This window comes from Lissotriton helveticus, chromosome 3_1, assembly GCF_964261635.1.
Source record: "Lissotriton helveticus chromosome 3_1, aLisHel1.1, whole genome shotgun sequence".
NCBI classification, from domain to species: domain Eukaryota; kingdom Metazoa; phylum Chordata; class Amphibia; order Caudata; family Salamandridae; genus Lissotriton; species Lissotriton helveticus.
This window is the reverse complement of record NC_136061.1, coordinates 1,236,733,835-1,236,756,236: the sequence shown is the minus strand read 5'-3', so window position 1 is coordinate 1,236,756,236 and position 22,402 is coordinate 1,236,733,835. Positions and strand designations below refer to the sequence as shown.

Here is a 22,402-nt window from a genome sequence, read left to right as displayed (position 1 = left end):
TGACTTTGTAAATCTTTAAAAGGCTATACACATCACAAAATTGTGCCCGTTCTACACCACTCTCAAATGGGTTTGTCACAGCCTTACTTTAGCCACAAGTGAACGGTAACATTTGAAAATGTTAGATTTCATCAAATGAAAATTACATTGTTTTTTTTTTTTTATTTTACAATCAAGCTCCCCAACTTTATGCATCTTGCTGGTAGAGGGAATTGCACCACGCAACAAGCAAAAGAGTTTGAAAACCCCGAACAACTGACTGAGATGAGAGTGACCGAAATCATTAACAAATTGGAGCAATTAATACCCAGTGTCACTTTCACCCACGTGGGCAACTCAACTTGCGCCATGAAGACCAGCGTCAAGCTTATAAACCCTCTAGAGAAGTACTGCAGTGGCGATAACCTAACCATTCAGCTGGATATGCATGATTGTTTGGGTAACAGGAAGGTCCACGGAGGAGACTTCTTGAGAGCAAGAATCTATACCCCAGCATTGGGAGCGGGGGCTTCTGGGAAGATCACAGACTTAAAAAACGGATCCTACCTGGTTGACTTCACGTTATTTTGGGCAGGACAAGTTGAAGTATCGCTGCTGTTAATCCATCCCAGCGAAGCTGTTTCTGGCCTGTGGCGAGCACGAAACAGTGGGTACGACAATATCGAATTTGTAGGCACATTTGCCAATGGTACTCACAATGCTCAGACTGCGTGCAACTTTGCATCAAAAAAAGACAAAGGGATATGCTTGCACCTGGGCAAGGAGGGAGAAGTTTTCTACTGTATCAAACCTGAACATTTACCCTGTGACACTTTGATTCGGATGCAGTCCTTCAACACAAAGCACTCCTACCTGAGCACTGTCGAGCAGCAGCTACTTACAAGGTAAATTAGCGCTTGCGTTGTGTGCCTTTTGCATCGGTGCCACCGAAACGAAATTTGCATAAAATGTCACATTGTGAAAGGTAAGTGCTTTGAACATGACAGGCCACAGCACCAAGACTTCCAAAGCATTCACCGTGACCAGGGCCGCTCTAGGTCGGTGCGACCGGATCCGCCTCACCTGTCGCTGACTGCGGCAGGCGATGTGTTTAGAAATAAGTAAATACACACCCTTTGAAATTTAAAAGCTCATGCTGTTGAGTTCTTTGTGCTTCCCGGCAGCTTTCAGGCACAATAAAAAATGTCAACATTACTCCGATGATTAATGTTCCTGCTGGAAAGAGAGCAGAGTTTTGTCTAGTGGTAGTTTCCACTCATGTTTAAGTAGTGCAGAGGGTTAATGTGCTTGAACACGTGCCGCACCAATCACCAAACTGTATTTTGAGGCTAGATCAGGATATGACTGCTTTTATCACAGAGATAATTTTGTTACTGACAGTTCATGAGGAATAGCACTCCTTACATCGCATAGAAATACCACGCATGCCTTTACAACGCGGGTATTACTACACGATGTCAATTACGACGAGTACCATTACAACGCAAAATTTTACCACGACTATACCTTTACCACACATACCATTTCAACGTCAAGGCATGCATGGTAAAGGTATTCTCATGGTAAACGTTTGCAAGGTAAGTGACTCTAACCTACCCTCCCTTAAGGTAGTTCCACTGCATGAGCTTCCCCAGACCACCAGCCCTCTCCCTGCTATAACACTACACTACTCTGCATAACCCGCGACACTACACTAATTCCAGTAGTGGTCGGTGGTGGGAGTAGCTGCCGGGCGGTGACGTGGGGAGGGGCAGGGTGGGGGGTAGTAATCTATGGATTATGGAGGATTACAGGTAAGCAAACATATAAATAAATAAAATGAATTTCGTTGCGTGCACTGCATCGCATTTGGCGATGCAGTGCGCGCAACAAAATGTGTTTTATTTATTTATATGTCTACTTACCTGTAATCCTCCACAATATATAGATGACTACCCTCCACCCTGCCCCTCCCCACATCTCCGCCCGGCAGTTACTCCGACTGCTACTGACTAATTCCCCGACCCCCAGTCCTCTCCCTACAATAACACTACGCTACAATACACAAACACCACACCACACCACAACACTACCCTAAACCCTAAAATACTACCCCCTGCACGACCCTCCCACTAACCCCAGTCCATTCCTACACTCCAACACTACCCTGAATGACCCCCTACACTACCCTAAACCCTAAAACACTACCCTACACTACACAAACACCACACTACACTAAACCCTAAAACACTACCCCCTGCACAACTCTCAGTCCGGCCCCTACACTCTAACACTACCCTGCACGACCCCCTCGACACTACCCTAAACCTAAAAACACTTCCTACACTACACAAACACCACAACACTACCCTAAACCCTAAAACACTACCCCTAGCACAACCCTCCCCTTCACCCCCAGTCCTGTCCCTACACTTTAACTTTCCCCTGCACGACCACCCGACACTACCCTAAATCCTAAAACACAACCCTACACTACACAAACATTACTACATTACTTTGACACTACCCTAAACCCTTAAAAAGTAACCCCCACCCCAAGCACAATCCCCCTTACCCCACTCTCCTCGTGGTTCCTCTCTCCTGGTTCCATCGTCGACAGAGGGGCGGTGCACGTCGTTGTGAGGAAACGGAACAGCTCAGTTTTCTCACAACGATGTGGATAACCATTGCATCGCATGCGTTTTAAAAGTGCATGCGATACAATGGTTTGCGTTGTAATGGTAGTCGTTACATCGCATGCGTTGTTATGCATGTGATGTAACAACTTGCGTAGTAAGTGCCTCATTGTAATGGCTGTATAAAGTTCATAAGTTACAACCCTAATATAGCACAGTGAGCTATGAATTGTCTTCAAAGAGCTGCATGTGAACTACAAGGTGTGGGTTGCCACCCTACCAAATACTTCGGAACTTATGTTTACCCCAGTCTCATTATCCTAATGTTGCTCAAAGGGTTAATGTCGATAGAAATACATTCTTATAAGTATAGCCCATCACTGTGGCACGTATTAAATCCTGAGTAGGTACATCTTACCTGTTCTTTCTCGAACTGCACTGCTCCCCGGTCCACCACAGACTGTTCCGAATTGCGTGGAGGGAGTATCCGGCACTACTCCCCACCCACTTCCGGAAGGAGACAGGAGGGGGCGAAACTCTCACACTACTTAGCCCACATGCCACAGGCATCGCGCAGCGGACGCGCTCTAGCTGAAGCAAGAAGAAACGCTGATACTCTTTAAACAAGCACTGTTGTTAGTAATTGCTAAAAACTGAAGAATCCTTTTTAAATTTGCCGCATTTTACTTTCATTTACTTGTCCTTTCTCGGACTACACTGCTCCCCGGTCCACCACGGGCATTCTCGATTGCGTAAAGGGAGTATCTGGCACCACTTCCCACCCACTTCGGGCAGGAGACTGAAGGGAGCGGAGCTTTCACACTTCTTAGCCCACATGTCACAAGCATCGCGAAGCGGATGCTCGCATCAGGGGTGCCAAAGGCAAGCCCATCCGTGTCCGGTCGGGGCCAGGGGCAAGAACCCCGGTCCGTTTCCTGACCCACATCAGATCCTTTAGTTCACACACCCTACGGAATCTAAGAGAAACGATATCTGACAAATGCCGTCATCTGTGGAATGTAGCAGAGGCACACTTTGACTGTCCCCATTGTGGGTTCAACTTTCCGCCGATCGTTACAGCACGGTTCCCCCTTATAAATCACGCCAACATTAAGATATTTCTGCTAAACTGCAGATTATTCCCTAAGCATGCCAAGGAAATTACTCTACTACTGGAGGAACTCAAACCCGATGCCCTCTTCCTGATGGAAACGTGGCTTAATAATGAGTCAGAGCCGGTCCTCGCCCAAAATCTCCCTCATACAATGGGAGGATCATAAAGAAGGCAGAGGAGGGGGCCTAGCGATTATGTTTAAAGAGCACTTTAACTGCCACATCTCTCCAGACCAGGTTTCAGACTGCAAGAGCTTTCTCTTCTCCATAGACTTCTCCCCCACTACCACCTTCTCTAGGCTACTAATTTATCACCCACCTGGACCCCTGGGCCAGTTGCTCAACACCCTCCCGATGACCATTCCAAATTTAACCTGCTCGCCATCAAACTTCACAGTCTCAGGGGATATTAACATCCACCTGGACAATACACCGGATCACACCACTAATGAACTAATCCTTATCCTTTCAGCACTTCAACTCAGTTAGTTTTTAAACCCACCCACTTTAAAGGACACTTGCTTGACCCCGTCTTAGTAATTGCCCTGACCTTACCTCAGGGGTGCCATATCCGCTTCCCTGGTCTGACCACTTTTTGATCCCCCTGACGTGGAAAATCCCGAAATATACCCTCCATATCAATTCAACTTCATGCCTACAACGCAGCTGGTCCAAGCTAGCCTGACAACTCTGGATCTCATCCCTTGAAACTTCTAGACCTAACAGGCACCCCAACCCATCTCAGCCAATGAGAAGTTTAACTGGTGGATTCAGAGCTCTTTAGACGCCATACTCCCTATAAGGCTTACCCATAATATAGCCAGGATATCTCCATGGTACTCTTCTAAACTACGGGAGCTCAAACAACTTTGGAAAAGACTAGAGAGAAAATGGAGACAGACCTATGCAGCCCCTAGCAAATCCGAATATAGAAAAGCAATAAAAATCTTCAAAATTGAAATAAAACTCGCCCAAGCGGCTTTCTACTATGGAAAAATCCAAGCAGCTGCTAACTCTCCCAAATAAATCTGCTGGATCTCCAAAACCCTCTCAAAACTGCCCTAGAAGCAACCCACTGCTGTTGAGTGCCAGCCAGATGCAACAACCTGGCAGAATTCTTCCACCAGAAAGTACTAAATATATACTCCTCCTTCACTCCTACCTAGCCCAAATCAACTAAGTGCTCAGGACATGGAATTCAAGCAACTTTGGAACTCTTCCCGCCCCGCCCCCTTGGACCCGGCATCCCTAGCCTCCATTATGTACTGGGTAAAGTCGGGCTCCCCCTTAGACCCAGCGCCACCCGTATCCTGCAACCAGTCACAGCAAATATTCTACCAACTGTCCTCAACCTGCTGAATGCCTCCATCTCCACTGGAGTGGTCCCCCTGGCATTTAAATGTACCATGGTAAAGGCCCTCTTAAAGAAGCCTAATCTTGACCAGAACCACCTGCGCAACTACCGGCCAATTTCCCTACTCCACGGGCTTAGTAAGATCTTAGAGAAACATATCAACTCAGTGTTGGTAGAATTTCTAGAAAGCAATAATCTACTCCATCCCTCACAGACTGGGTTCCGTCCCCAGCACAGGATGGAAACAGCTCTCCTTTCTGTAACAGAAGAGGCAAGGAGGATCTTAGTTCAGGGAGGCTCTGCGGCAATCATTCTTATCAACTTCAGTGCAGCGTTTGACACTGTAAACTACAATATACTGATCCAGAGACTAAGGGACCTGGGTATATCAGGCAACACCATTGCCTGGCTACAATCCTTCTTAGGTGAACGATTCTTCCAGGTCTTTGAAGGCGATGCTGTATCCAAACGGGTGGCCCTCACCTGTGGTGTGCCTTAGGGCTCTTCCCTAAGCCCCACACTGTTCAATATTTACATGAGTTCCCTGGTGGACACTGTCCTTCTATTTTGTATAAAAATCATCACCTACGCCGATGACACTCAGCTTGTGGTGGCATTAAACCATCTAGAGAAATCAGCAAATAATCTTGCTAGCTGTCTCTAAGAGGTATCCAAATGGATGGAACTCTCCTGCTTAAAACTCTACGGGGACAAAACCGAGATTGTGGGCCAGATGTAGGAGCCATTTACCGACCGGTAACGGCCGATTTCGGCCGTTACCGACTGGTAAATGGGTTATCGGTATGTAGGGGGCTTCATTTACCGATTCGGTAAATTGACAGAATCGGTAAATTTACCGAATCAGTAAAATACCGAATCGGTAATTTTACCGATTCGGTAACTTTGGCATGTAGGTGGGACTCTTCAGAGTCCCTAAGGCCTTACAGAATCGGCATTTTACCACCCAATCCAATTGGGTGGTAAAATACCGATTCCAGGTGTGCATGCACATGTGTGCATGCACACCTAGCCATGTGACAGACAGACATGCCCTTAGGGCATGTCTGTGTGCCACATGGCAAACATGCCCGTCTTTGGGGTGCTAGAGGGTGTCAAAGTGACACCCCCTGCACTCTTGCTAAAATCGGTATTTACCGATTCTGTAATTACAGAATCGGTATTGCCCAATGATTCCTATGGGCTTCAAGGCCCATAGGAATCAATGGGCAATAGCGATTCGGTATTTACAGAATCGGTAAATACCGAATCTTAAAGATTCGGTATTTACAGATTCTGTAATACCTACATCTCCCCCCTTCATATTTACCGACTCTTAAATACAGAATCGGTAAAATTCGGTATTTAAGAGTCGGTAAATATGAATTACCTACATCTGGCCCTATGTTTCTAAGAAACCCCCCCCCTCAGCTCAGAGCAACTCTGACCTAAGTGCCTTGGCCCCACTCCAGGACCCAAAGAGCAGATCAAAAGCCTTGGGATCTGGCTGGACCGCTCCCTCAGCTTTAACCACCATGTGGCAAAACTCTCGGCTGCTTGCTTTGGACTGCTAAGGATGCTATGTAAGATACTCCCACTTCTCCCATTTCAAGCGAGGGAGTCACGGTACAAGGTTTTATCCTATCCCGCCTGGATTATGGGAATGCCCTTTACCTAGCCTTCCCACAGTTCACCATCTGCAAGCTTCAAATAATCCAAAACTATGCAGCCCGCACGCTTCTCCAGACCCCCCACCGACAGTCCACAGCCCCTGCACTGAGGAGCCTTCACTGGCTACCGATCAGGGAAATAATCCAATTTAAAGCCATGTGCATCGCGCACAAGGCATTTTGGAAGACAGGCTCTCTAATCAGCCAGATCCTCTTACCCCCCTATCAGGCCAACCGGCACCTCCGCTCAACATCCTCCTCCCTCGCCCTACTGCCAAGCATAAAAAGAGCCAGGAGCGATGGGTGCTCCTTTTCCTACAACTCTGCCAAGTTCTGTAACACTCTCCCTATCTGCTTGGGGTCGGAGCCTCATCACCCACCCTTCCGCAAACTCCCCAAAACCTTACTGTTTAACTAACACCTATAACCACTGATCCCTTCCTTTTTCTGCGTCTGTTCATAGGGCTGGGATGCCTCAGGGTAGCTATCACGCTTTATAAATGTTCTTCCATTTCATTTCATGTCATTTTCAGACCAAACACTCTTAAAATATATTGCCTACTGGTGTTGGTGACATGTGAAATCTTCACCTTGTAATCCTCATTTTCTTATGTAACATTTCCTATGGACTGATTTACACCCTTAAGATTAATTGCTCTGTATAATGTGTGTGATGTAAAGTGCTCTGACACCTTACAGTGGCATGAGTAGCGCTATAAAACAAACATAAAGCATGGGAGAAACAGGTTGTGGAAAGTTGAGGGGCACTGGTGGCACGTGGTAATGAGGGAAACCGTGAAGTACGTTTTGGGGGTGGACGCCAACAAAGTATGTTGCACTGGGTGCCACCAGCGCTAACTCTTGTCCTGTTTGCATCACCTAGTTCGTATAATATCTCTCTATTGGTGAAGAGTTGTGCTTAAATCTAAATTCAATTTTTCCATGTTGTGGCATAATCATAAAACTGTCATGTGACTCATGCATGTATGCATTTACCTAGAAGATAAGTAAATTAATCTTGCTAATTGATATCCTTTGGCCACATAGGCTACATTTATATATACTTGTTTGATTTGCAGCCTTCTACATGTATTTATTTGAGGTACATAGGATATGTGCTTACTGGCCTGTCAATTAAAGTTACTTGGTTTACATGAAAGACTGCAATATCTAAAATGGCTCACATGTCAACGTTGGCTATATGGTTTATAAACTGCCTGACTCGGTTTGAATTGCTAAATCATTTATTTTTCCAGCCCTTTTGGGGCAAAATTGGAAGGCATGGCAATACTCACGGGTTGGTGCAATGGTTAATGTACTGCGCTGTGATATAGGTAACCCAGGTTTGGGAGGCTCTGTGGCAATCATTCTTATCAACTTCAGTGCAGCGTTTGACACTGTAAACTACAATATACTGATCCAGAGACTAAGGGACCTGGGTATATCAGGCAACACCATTGCCTGGCTACAATCCTTCTTAGGTGAACGATCCTTCCAGGTCTTTGAAGGCGATGCTGTATCCAAACGGGTGGCCCTCATCTGTGGTGTGCCTTAGGGCTCTTCCCTAAGCCCCACACTGTTCAATATTTACATGAGTTCCCTGGTGGACACTGTCCTTCTATTTTGTATAAAAATCATCACCTACGCCGATGACACTGAGCTTGTGGTGGCATTAAACCATCTAGAGAAATCAGCAAATAATCTTGCTAGCTGTCTCTAAGAGGTATCCAAATGGATGGAACTCTCCTGCTTAAAACTCTACGGGGACAAAATCGAGATTGTGGGCCAGATGTAGGAGCCATTTACCGACCGGTAACGGCCGATTTCGGCCGTTACCGACCGGTAAATGGGTTATCGGTATGTAGGGGGCTTCATTTACCTATTCGGTAAATTTACAGAATCGGTAAATTTACCGAATCAGTAAAATACCGAATCGGTAATTTTACCGATTCGGTAACTTTGGCATGTAGGTGGGACTCTTCAGAGTCCCTAAGGCCTTACAGAATCGGTATTTTACCACCCAATCCAATTGGGTGGTAAAATACCGATTCCAGGTGTGCATGCACATGTGTGCATGCACACCTAGCCATGTGACAGACAGACATGCCCTTAGGGCATGTCTGTGTGCCACATGGCAAACATGCCCGTCTTTGGGGTGCTAGAGGGTGTCAAAGTGACACCCCCTGCACCCTTGCTAAAATCGGTATTTACCGATTCTGTAATTACAGAATCGGTATTGCCCAATGATTCCTATGGGCTTCAAGGCCCATAGGAATCAATGGGCAATACCGATTCAGTATTTACAGAATCGGTAAATACCGAATCTTAAAGATTCGGTATTTACAGATTCTGTAATACCTACATCTCCCCCCTTCATATTTACCGACTCTTAAATACAGAATCGGTAAAATTCGGTATTTAAGAGTCGGTAAATATGAATTACCTACATCTGGCCCTATGTTTTTAAGAAACTCCCCCCCCCCTCAGCTCAGAGCAACTCTGACCGAAGTTCCTTGGCCCCACTCCAGGACCCAAAGAGCAGATCAAAAGCCTTGGGATCTGGCTGGACCGCTCCCTCAGCTTTAACCACCAAGTGGCAAAACTCTCGGCTGCTTGCTTTGGACTGCTAAGGATGCTATGTAAGATACTCCCACTTCTCCCATTTCAAGCGAGGGAGTCACGGTACAAGGTTTTATCCTATCCCGCCTGGATTATGGGAATGCCCTTTACCTAGCCTTCCCACAGTTCACCATCTGCAAGCTTCAAATAATCCAAAACTATGCAGCCCGCACGCTTCTCCAGACCCCCCACCGACAGTCCACAGCCCCTGCACTGAGGAGCCTTCACTGGCTACCGATCAGGGAAATAATCCAATTTAAAGCCATGTGCATCGCGCACAAGGCATTTTGGAAGACAGGCTCTCTAATCAGCCAGATCCTCTTACCCCCCTATCAGGCCAACCGGCACCTCCGCTCAACATCCTCCTCCCTCGCCCTACTGCCAAGCATAAAAAGAGCCAGGAGCGATGGGTGCTCCTTTTCCTACAACTCTGCCAAGTTCTGTAACACTCTCCCCATCCGCTTGGGGTCGGAGCCTCATCACCCACCCTTCCGCAAACTCCCCAAAACCTTACTGTTTAACTAACACCTATAACCACTGATCCCTTCCTTTGTCTGCGTCTGTTCACAGGGCTGGGATGCCTCAGGGTAGCTATCACGCTTTATAAATGTTCTTCCATTTCATTTCTTGTCATTTTCAGACCAAACACTCTTAAAATATATTGCCTACTGGTGTTGGTGACATGTGAAATCTTCACCTTGTAATCCTCATTTTCTTATGTAACATTTCCTATGGACTGATTTACACCCTTAAGATTAATTGCTCTGTATAATGTGTGTGATGTAAAGTGCTCTGACACCTTACAGTGGCATGAGTAGCGCTATAAAACAAACATAAAGCATGGGAGAAACAGGTTGTGGAAAGTTGAGGGGCACTGGTGGCACGTGGTAATGAGGGAAACCGTGGAGAAGTACGTTTTGGGGGTGGACGCCAACAAAGTATGTTGCACTGAGTGCCACCAGCGCTAACTCTAGCCCTGTTTGCATCACCTAGTTCGTACACTATCTCTCTATTGGTGAAGAATTTTGCTTAAATCTAAATTCAATTTTTCCATGTTGTGGCATAATCATAAAACGGTCATGTGACTCATGCATGTATGCATTTACCTAGGAGATAAGTAAATGAATCTTGCTAATTGATATCCTTTGTCCACATAGGCTACATTTATATATACTTGTTTGATTTGCAGCCTTCTACATGTATTTATTTGAGGTGCATAGGATATGTGCTTACTGGCCTGTCAATTAAAGTTACTGGTTTACATGAAAGACTGCAATATCTAAAATGGCTCACATGTCAATGTTGGCTATATGGTTTATAAACTGCCTGACTCGGTTTGAATTGCTAAATCATTTATTTTTCCAGCCCTTTTGGGGCAAAATTGGAAGGCATGGCAATACTCACGGGTTGGTGCAATGGTTAATGTACTGCGCTGTGATATTGGTAACCCAGGTTTGATACCCCTACCATACATAAGACAGACATGTTAAGATTCATGATTACTGTAATGACTCAGTAGCTATGGCGTTAATGGCAGTGCATGCCTCTCTTGGAGCTGCAGATAGACCCGGATTTTCCAGTGTGGGACGCTATTCAGTCGTCACTCTGGTGGTCAGGATCAACCAATGCACGTGCTTCGTTGAAAGGAGTTGACAGTCTTGACAGAGCAGACAGACAGAGTAGATATGAACATTAGAGATCAACTGCCCCTTCATAGATTAGTGACACATTTGATGTCCTGTGTTGAGGTTGAAGTGCATGCTGTGAACGGTGGTGTCTATAAAATTGAGCCAAATTTGTTATTTGAGACAACGACCAATTGGACTCCTCCTCTGATTCTCGAGCTAGGGTAGGATTAACTGCGCTAAACGTAGCTGACTGCATGGTTCCCCGCTCTCTGCAGTCTATATTGCCCATCAATTTCACACCAACCATCTGAGTGAAGCAATTATGTGCAGTCCAATTGGGGTTGGAAATGCCTACACACTTCAAGCGCTGGCAGAGGCTATGAAGAGGAGGCAGAGGAGTATGGAGCTAATGATTCCATATTTTCTGTTGTTATAGAGGGTAGCTCCACCCTAACGTGATGCAGGCAGTATCAGGGCAGGGTGGAACTTCCTGCTGGCACAGGACAGTGCTGTACATGACAACCCTGAGATGTTTTTCACTGTGTGACTACTTGGATGAGGATTCTTTGGATTTGGAGGCAAACAAGGAAGGACCTGAGAAGGACCTGTGGAGGGGGGATTAGTCTAAAGAAGTCCAGGAAACAATTGTCTAACATGGGGCAGGCCTCCCAGGTCTCTAAGGATTGGGCAGAGAGAAAGAGTGCTGGTGATGAACTAAGGGGAAAACTGCACTGGGATTTCTCAGCTAATGATTTGGATCAGTGACAGAATATCGACAGTCAAAATATCGAGGTAAAAATATCGACTGCAAGAATATCGACTTCCTATCTTCAAACAGGTAAGTACAAAAATATTGACTCCAAAATATCGAGTGTAAAAAATATAGACTGTCAAAATATCGAATTTTTTAAATGTCTTAAAAGTAATTTAAAAGTAATATAATAATAAATAAAATTAATTTTAACTTATTTAAAATACTTTAATAAACGTAAAATTAAGAAATAATTAATCTAACTTAAATTTTTTTTTTAATACATATATATATATATATACATATTATTAACAAAACATATACAATATTTTTACGGTAGGGTAGCGAGAGGTTTAAATTTACTGTAACGACTCCAGTGAGTGCAACAGTAGGGAAAGTGTTGGATAGCGTAGGGGTAAAAATTACTATTCCCACTCCAGCAAGTGCAACAGTAGGGAAAGCGTTGGATAGCGTAGGGGTAAAAATTACTATTCCCACTCCAGAGAGTGCAACAGTAGGGAAAGCGTTGGATAGCGTAGGGGTAAACATTACTATTCCCAATCCAGAGAGTGCAACAGTAGGGAAAGCGTTGGATAGTGTAGGGGTACAAATTACTATTCCCACTCCAGAGAGTGCAACAGTAGGGAAAGCGTTGGATAGCGTAGGGGTAAAAATTACTATTCCCACTCCAGAGAGTGCAACAGTAGGGAAAGCGTTGGATAGCGTAGGGGTTAAAATTACTATTCCCACTCCAGAGAGTGCAACAGTAGGGAAAGAGTTGGATAGCGTAGGAATAAAAATTACTATTCCCACTCCAGCAAGTGCAACAGTAGGGAAAGCGTTGGATAGTGTAGGGGTAAAAATTACTATTCCCACTCCAGAGAGTGCAACAGTAGGGAAAGTGTTGGATAGCGTAGGGGTAAAAATTACTATTCCAACTCCAGTGAGTGCAATAGTAGGGAAAGTAAATACTTCATATATAAATATAAATAACATAAATAGTAATACTAATTACAAATTAATTAAAATATTTTACAATTGTATAAAATATATTAAATAATTAATTAAAAATACAAATACAAATTATTTAATAAAAAAATTACCTACTAATACTAATTAATTACCTATTAACAATAAATGTATTTATAATTTAAAAATTAATAAATTTAATTTAAATACCAATTATATTTTAATTAATTACCAATTAATAATTATTTAACAATTAATTCTTAATAAACACCAATAAATTAAATAACATATTTAATTAATTATAATTAAATTACTTCCCACCCTATTCCCCTATAAACACACAACCCGCTACAGAAAATAAATTACTAAAAATAAAATATTTATCAATTAATCAATTAAAATGAAATACCAATTATATTTTATTTAATTACCAATTAATAATTAATTAACAAATAATTCTAAATAAATACCCATAAAAAAACATATTTCATTAATTATAATTAAATTACTTCCCACCCTATTCCCCTATAAACCCACAACCCGCTACAGAAAATAAATTACTAAAAATAAAATATTTATCAATTAATCAATTAAAATTAATTACCAATTATATTTTAATTAATTACCAATTAATAATTATTTAACAATTAATTCTAAATAGATAACAATAAATAAAATAACATATTTAATTATTTATAATTAAATTACTTCCCACCCTATTCCTTTATAAATCCACAACCCGCTACAGAATTATATTATACAAAAATTAAACATTAATATTAACTTACCTAAAATTCCATATTTTTGTTGTCTATATTATGTCCATTCTATATTTTTGATTCGATATTATTGCTATTCTATTCGATATTATATTTTTCTAGTCGATATTTTTGTAGTCTATATTATGTCTAGTCGATATTATGTCTATTCTATATTTTTTACTCAATATTATGTCTAGTCGAAATTAAAAACTCGATATTTTGACTATTTACCAATGATTTGGTTGAGGATACCATCCTGCAGCTTCTGGTAGGGTCTTGGGTGGAATTATTGTTTGAGGAAGGGGAGAGCCAAACTCAACAGCAGTTTCAGCAAACTCCTCCAAATTTAACCTTGATTTACAAATCTCTGAGTGCCCATAGGGAACAGTATAAAAAAGACTTTGCAATTGTTTCTCGAATATGAATTTACCTTTAAAGAAACCAAGACAAGAGGTGTTTGGTAAAAAACGAACAGTTTAATCAAACACTACAACCAGGAGTGCCATATACAGAAACAGGTCCGAGGACTCACACAAAGGCAAATCTTTTTAAATGTCTTTTTGTGCATTTCTTGAAGCATCAGAAAACAATTCATAGATCCTGATTCGGGAGAGGAATGTGGGCCTTGTCATGAGGCTCTAAAATACTCCCACCTGATGACAAATGCAGGTGGGTCTCAACCTTGTGTGGGCACAATGAGGGCCAGTGGGTAAAATGTCCAGATGTCCGGCATGGGAAGTGCGTGATCACAGAATGTGTAATGTGTGCTGTGTCCTGATTGACTTAGTGTTTCTAACTTCATGTTGCATCTAACTTTATGATGTTTTGGGAATGTGCACCCCTCCAGCCATGTGCATTTTATTGGGGCCAATCTTCTAGGACCATTGTGACGTTGCTGCCTTTCTGTAGACTAATCTGTGTTTTTCCTGTTTGTGCATTTGTCCTGCTGGTTACGTGTCATCCCACCTGTGATCTGTCAATTAGTAGCCTCATGCCTAGGGTGCAGGGCCTGCCTGACAACGAATTTCTGACACAGGGTTGATGGAGAGGTAATATCGGGGGATTTCAACAACAGTAATTCAATTTCATTTTCGTACATACATGTATCATTGTGTACATTGATATAAATATTAACACAGTGCTTAATACATTGCATTTGAAGGTGCAGGTCACTTTACGGAGATTATTTAAACAGCTGAACTCTATGCATACTAGAGGGACTGTGTGTCATGCCTCAAGCCCCCTCCCAGTGCGCTGTCCCTTTAATTGTGCACTATTTAGGTGTCCTTGACCCAGGGAGCGACGCTTCACGTTCTAGCGTCTAGCTCTGTTGGGTTCGTTTGCTGCCTGACTTCCTGTGCCTGACTTCCGTTTTCCTACGTCCTGGCGTTCTTCTGGATCGAGAGTGTCCTTGGCTCTGTTGGTTCGTTTGTGAGCCTCCGCAGCCTGTCCCTCTCGTTTGCCAAGTGCCTCACCACCGCGCTTGTGCAGTTTGACACGTTCCGTGTCGTTTCCCGATTTTGCTGCCTCTCCAGTGTTCTGGTGTCCCGCCCGGCGGCCGGGTTTAACTCCGCCATCCGGCGGGATTCCTCTCCCTACCATTTGCCTCAGTACTGCTCCGTTGGTCAGCCGGGCTTGTGCTCCGCTGACGAGCCGGGCATCCTCTCTCTGCTGTTGGCCTCATTTCCGCTCCGCTTGTCAGCCGGGTTTGTTTCCGCTGACAGGCCGGGCAAACCTTCACCCTTCCTTGTTTCTCCTACACCGGGTTGCTCCGCTGCCAGCCGAGTTCTTCTCCGCTGGCGGCCGGGTTGTTACCGGTGCTCTTTCCTTAGTCATTTAGGGCTTTTCTTTACCCCTGCCCATCCCTTCTGACTCCATTTCCTTGGGGGTGATTCAGCTCTGGTGATATATTTCACCTATTTGGACTTGATATCTTGCGTGGACCAGTGAGGATTGGGCTACAGCTACATGTTCCAGAAATACGGTAACAGCGCATTATTGCGCTGCACATTGTACTTGGTATCAGTAAGACTGTATTGAAGTGTTTGATGCCCTGTTTTGTTTATTGTAGAAGTTGTTCCCACTATCAAGGATATTGGCAACCGAAATTCTTGTATTCAAACAAACCTTTGGGGTGTGCTTCGTGGCAGTTAAGACAGAAGATCAGAGTGAGCAGGATATTTTGTTAGTCACTCATAACACAAGTATACATTGAGTCATTAGACTTATGAGGGTTTTGTCTTCTACACTGCAGCTCCAGTTATATCCATTTCCAGAGGTTCTCCCATATCCATTCAGGAACATTAACATACAACCAGATAGGTATGAAAGGTTATGTTGTGTAATTGGGAATGTGATTGTCCTCTTCAGATTTAAGAATATAACTCTTTGCATTACAGTCTCTCTTGATTGCCAAGCCCACAAGAAGGTTGAGACGACCAGTCTGAAGACCCTCAACACCCAATTGTTACCCCCAACCTTTCCTTGTTTTGTCTCCCTGTTTTCCCCTGGCTTGCCTCCTGTGCTCTAGTGCTTGATAGAGTCGGAAGGCTGCAGGGGAAGGATGTGGATTATACTTCGGATTCCTGACGCTCCTGCAGAATCGTCGTGTATCCTTTACAGAACGTGAAGCCTAAGAGGTTAGTTCTGCCTGAGCGTCATGGATCTCGAAGCGGTCACGCTGGCGGATGTGGCAGGTATGTTGGGTAATCTGCAGGTTGAGACTCAGACTTTGATGGCCAGAATGGACACCCTGCAGAGACAACATGCTTCTGGTGCTACAGGAGGAGGGACATCGGTTGTGCAGGTGACCACTCCACATTCGATACCTCTGGCACCCCCTGAGCGTTTTGCAGGAGAAACAGCGCGATGCGCGGCTTTCCTTAGTCAATGCCAACTACACTTCTCTTGCAAGGCTCAATGTTTTCCCTCTGATCAGGCTAAGGTAGCTTTTGTAATATCTTACCTCAGTGGTTCTGCGGCTGATTGGGCTATTCCCTTAGTAGACAGAGATGACCCCCTGCAACATAATTATGCAGCATTTCGACGAGAATTTCGTAAACTCTTCGATCGACACATGTATACACATTCTGCCGATACAGAATTGTTAGAATTGAAACAGGGTACTCAGGATCTGGTGGCCTATATTTCCAAATTCCGCCGGTTGGTGATTGAGTCTGACTGGCCAGAGGAAAAACGAAGTACCATGTTCTACAGGGGGTTGCGGGAGGAACTGAAAGACGCCTTGTCCCAGATAGTCGATCTTCCTACCTCCTGTACCGCTCTTATAGATTTGGTAGTGAAGATAGACCATCGATTGCATGAACGAAAGAAAGAGAAAGGGAAGCATGAGTATCGGTATGCTGCTCTGAAGGAGAAAAAGAGTGCCCCAGAAAAAGCCACGGAAGACAGTGAACCCATGCAGATAGGCATAGTCCGAGGCCCTCTGACTTCCGAGGAAAGACAAAGAAGAAGAACTCTTCGATTATGTTTGTATTGTGGGAAAGCGGGTCATTTCCTAAGAGAATGCCCAGTTAAACCCGCTCAGTCCAAGGTGTCGGGAAACTAGTCAGCCTGAGTTCTTGTGAGACGAGGAACTCAGGTAGGTCTGGACTAACAGTCTCTTCTTCCGATTATACATACGCTCCTACTAACCATTTGTACATATCAGCATATCTCACACAAGGCACTCTTGGTTTACACGTTTTGATAATGGTGGACTCTGGGGCTTCTGGAAACTACATGGACAGAGAATGGGCTAGGGAGAACATGATAACCGACACTGAAAAGGAGATGGCCAGTAATGTCACTACCATCGATGGCAGTCCCCTTCTTTCTGGTCCAGTTACACATCGCACCAACCCAATGCACATGGTTATAGCACCTGATCATCATGAAGACTTAACGTTTGACTTAATTAGTTCTCCACAGTTCCCGGTGCTTTTGGGTATCCCATGGTTAAGAACGCAAAATCCTGACATCAATTGGGAAACATCCACTATATCCTTTCCTCCGGTGGTTCCGGGGCCTGTGGTAGGGGTTACTAAGAGAGAGGCACACACAGCCACAGAATGTACGGAGGCCTGTCCTGTTCTACCTCCCTGCTACCACGAATTGCAAGCAGTCTTTGATGTACAGGAAGCAGAGGTTCTTCCGCCACACCGCGTCTACGACTGCCGTATTGATCTTGAGGCAGGAGCCAGAATACCCTGTAGCAGAGTGTATGCCCTCACCGAAAAGGAGAACGTATATTTACGTGAATATCTCGACTCTATGCTTGAGAAGGGATTCATCAGACCATCGCGATCCCCAGCCTCTTCTTCATTGTTTTTTATTCCTAAACGGGAGGGGGGCCTGCGATGTTGTATCGATTACAGGAAGCTCAATGTGGTGACTATCAAGAACCGTTATCCTCTTCCTCTCATAGCCTCCCTCCTTGACAGAATTCGCAATGCCCAGTACTTCACCAAGTTGGACTTGCGGGGCGCTTATCATCTGGTACGAGTCAAGGAGGGAGACGAGTGGAAGACGGCGTTCTGCACCAAGTATGGTCTTTTCGAGTACCTTGTAATGCCCTTTGGGCTCTGTAATGCCCCGGCGGCATTTCAATTCTTCATAAATGAGGTATTGAAAGACATTCTTGATGATTATGTAATTGCCTACATTGATGATCTGCTGATATTTTCCTCTACTTTGGAGATACACCAACAGCATGTACGTAACGTGTTGGAACGTTTACTAAACAATCGATTGTATTGTAAGTTGGAAAAATGTACTTTTCACACGCAAGAGGTCCCTTTCTTGGGATACATTGTTTCCCCTAGAGGCCTGCGCATGGATCCCTCCAAGGTGGAGGCTGTTTTGGCATGGCCGGCTCTGCGTACAATCAAAGAAGTCCAGAGTTTTATAGGGCTGGCCAATTTCTATAGGAGATTCATTCGCAATTTCTCAGACTTGGTATCGCCCATTACATCATTGTTGAAAAAGGGGGTTCCTTTTGTCTGGTCTGGTGAGGCAGAGCGGTCATTCCAGTTGCTAAAGAATGCTTTCACCAGTGCCCCGGTGCTACATCATCCCGACCCCGCTCTGCCCTTTGTGGTGGAGGTAGACGCCTCGCAAGTGGCAGTGGGAGGTGTTCTATCTCAGGCGGATGCAGTGTCCGGTGAGTGTCATCCAGTGGCTTATTATTCTCACAAACTCTCCCCTGCTGAATACAATTATGCGGTAGGGGACAAGGAACTTCTAGCTATCAAGAAGGCATTCGAAGAGTGGCGGCAGTACCTCCTAGGTGCTAGACATCCCGCGGTGGTATACACCGATCATCGCAACCTCCAATATCTCAAGTCGGCAAAGGCACTTTCCATGAGGCAACTGCGTTGGTCTCAGTTCTTTAGTGAGTTTGACTTCACTGTCCAGTACAGACCAGGCAGACGTAATGGGAAGGCAGATGCACTTTCACGGTTGGGATTCGATACTCCTATAGATCCCATTGAGCCTACATTGATTATCCCTAGAATGAATATCGTAGGAGGAACTAGGTCAGAGGATGAATTCCTGGCACAGGTCAAGTGTAGTCAAGCGTCAGCAGACATGCAGGCTATAGTGGGTTCACAAGACACGTCCAAGAAGGGAGACCTTGTGTGTGTACAAGGGGGAGTGGTTATACCGACAAAGAACCTCCAGGAACAAGTCATGCAGTGGTATCATACACATCCCATAGCGGGTCATCCAGGGATTAAGAAAACCATTAGCACCGTGCGTGACCGTTACTGGTGGCCTACTATGTTGGCAGACATAGAACACTTTGTTAAGACATGCTATGTGTGTGCACAAACTAAGGTTTCCCGCCTCAACCCTGTAGGCCTTCTCATGCCATTACCTTCCCCTCCCGGTCCCTGGCATACGGTGTCCCTTGATTTTATAGTGGAACTACCGCTCACTAAGGCAAAGAACAATACGTTGCTGGTGGTGGTGGATATGTTCACCAAAATGGCTCATTTTGTACCGTTACAACGTTTACCCACAGCAATTGAATTAGCCTCCATATACATGCAACACATAGTGCGACTTCATGGTTTCCCTTCTGCTTTGGTCTCCGACAGAGGAGCCCAATTTGTGTCAAGGTTCTGGAAGAGTTTGTGTTCTTTGCTCCAGATAGACGTCCGTCTGTCCTCAAGTCACCATCCACAGTCAGATGGACAGACGGAGAGAGTCAATCAGTGTTTTGAGCAATACATAAGGAATCAGGTGTTGCAGTCTCCAGTGGACTGGGATGAGTTGGTTTGGGTAGCAGAAATCTCATATAACAACAGCACACACTCCTCTATCAAGGTCTCTCCATTCTTTTGCTTGTATGGCTATCACCCTAAGTTGCTGCCCTCAGGTTGGTCCACAGATTGTCCAACCCCTACTGCTGCAGATAGAGTAGAGATGTTACTTGAGATACAGAGGAAGGCATTAGAGAGTCTTGAGATGGCCAAGGTGAGATACACAGAAGGGGCAAATCTACACAGAAGATTAGAACCCATATACACACCAGGAGATGAGGTTTGGCTCTCCACCAGATACATTGCTCTTGGGGGTCCACGCAAGTTCAATCCCAAATACATAGGTCCCTATAAGGTGGAAAAAATAATCAATCCTGTTGCCATAAGATTGCAGCTTCCGCCTTCATTCAGGATTCATCCGGTTTTCCATGTTTCCCTAATAAAGCCGGTTGAGCCAGGGACTAAACTGCCAGCAAAACCTACACCGTTAACTCTGCAGGATTCGGAGGAATACGAGGTCGAGACTATCCTAGATTCCCGTAGAGTGAGGGGTACGGTCCAGTATTTGGTTCATTGGAAGGGATACGGTGTGGAAGAGCGTACATGGGAACCCTTTTCCAATGTCCATGCTCCTAGGCTGTTAAGGGCGTTCCATAAAAGATACCCTGACAAGCCAAAACCAGGTGGGGGTTGTTGTGGGGGGAGTGTACTGTCATGCCTCAAGCCCCCTCCCAGTGCGCTGTCCCTTTAATTGTGCACTATTTAGGTGTCCTTGACCCAGGGAGCGACGCTTCACGTTCTAGCATCTAGCTCCGTTGGGTTCGTTTGCTGCCTGACTTCCTGTGCCTGACTTCCGTTTTCCTACGTCCTGGCGTTCTTCTGGATCGAGAGTGTCCTTGGCTCTGTTGGTTCGTTTGTGAGCCTCCGCAGCCTGTCCCTCTCGTTTGCCAAGTGCCTCACCACCGCGCTTGTGCAGTTTGACACGTTCCGTGTCGTTTCCCGATTTTGCTGCCTCTCCAGTGTTCTGGTGTCCCGCCCGGCGGCCGGTTTTAACTCCGCCATCCGGCGGGATTCCTCTCCCTACCATTTGCCTCAGTACTGCTCCGTTGGTCAGCCGGGCTTGTGCTCCGCTGACGAGCCGGGCATCCTCTCTCTGCTGTTGGCCTCATTTCCGCTCCGCTTGTCAGCCGGGTTTGTCTCCGCTGACAGGCCGGGCAAACCTTCACCCTTCCTTGTTTCTCCTACACCGGGTTGCTCCGCTGCCAGCCGGGTTCTTCTCCGCTGGCGGCCGGGTTGTTACCGGTGCTCTTTCCTTAGTCAGTTAGGGCTTTTCTTTACCCCTGCCCATCCCTTCTGACTCCATTTCCTTGGGGGTGATTCAGCTCTGGTGATAAATTTCACCTATTTGGACTTGATATCTTGCGTGGACCAGTGAGGATTGGGCTACAGCTACATGTTCCAGAAACACGGTAACAGCGCATTATTGTGCTGCACATTGTACTTGGTATCAGTAAGACTGTATTGAAGTGTTTGATGCCCTGTTTTGTTTATTGTAGAAGTTGTTCCCACTATCAAGGATATTGGCAACCGAAATTCTTGTATTCAAACAAACCTTTGAGGTGTGCTTCGTGGCAGTTAAGACAGAAGATCAGAGTGAGCAGGATATTTTGTTAGTCACTCATAACACAAGTATACATTGAGTCATTAGACTTATGAGGGTTTTGTCTTCTACACTGCAGCTCCAGTTATATCCATTTCCAGAGGTTCTCCCATATCCATTCAGGAACATTAACATACAACCAGATAGGTATGAAAGGTTATGTTGTGTAATTGGGAATGTGATTGTCCTCTTCAGATTTAAGAATATAACTCTTTGCATTACAGTCTCTCTTGATTGCCAAGCCCACAAGAAGGTTGAGACGACCAGTCTGAAGACCCTCAACACCCAATTGTTACCCCCAACCTTTCCTTGTTTTGTCTCCCTGTTTTCCCCTGGCTTGCCTCCTGTGCTCTAGTGCTTGATAGAGTCGGAAGGCTGCAGGGGAAGGATGTGGATTATACTTCGGATTCCTGACGCTCCTGCAGAATCGTCGTGTATCCTTTACACTGTGGCTGAGCTAAGGTTTTCTAATCTTGAGGATAAAGTGAATGCAGTGATGCAAAAATTTCATGATCAATAAGTAGCTATGAAAGGGCTTTCACACAAGGTGGAAGATTTGGAGAAATAGAATAATGCACCAGAGTAACTTGTGGTTGCTAGGGATCCCCTAAAGTGTAGAGAGTGATGACCAGAGTGGTTTTATGGTGCAGCCGATTCACCAGGCTTTTCCAAATTTGGCTGATTGGGACATTTGATTTCCAGGTTCAAAGGGCCCATCACTTTTCCTTCCATAGTCCTAAGCAGGCCAAAGTAAGTGCTAAGCCAGGGTAATTATCATACAAATTGTCAATTTCATTTTTCATCAGCTTCTCTATCATACATCTTGTCTGAACAGTTCGGGTGTGGTGGGTTATATCATTTTCTTTGTTAGGTCCAATTTTTGTCCAGATACTGTAACCCAGCATTGGCAGCTTCAGCATTTGATTCCAAAGTTTCAGGCCTTGGGTGCACAAGTGTTTCTGCAAAAGCCTGACAAGCTCAAGGTTATTTACAAGGAGT

General features: G+C 44.9%; 1 protein-coding gene across 2 annotated transcripts in view; it reads left to right on the top strand.

Annotated features, from left to right (window-relative positions):
• Positions 1 to 22,402, top strand: part of LOC144823402 (NXPE family member 1-like) — a 455,053-nt gene that overhangs the window by 295,205 nt on the left and 137,446 nt on the right. For both annotated transcript variants that reach the window (XM_078681877.1, XM_078681878.1), the window contains one exon: positions 178 to 884. In XM_078681877.1, the coding sequence (XP_078538003.1) occupies positions 178 to 884 (707 nt within the window). The remainder of the gene's footprint in view (positions 1 to 177; positions 885 to 22,402) is intronic.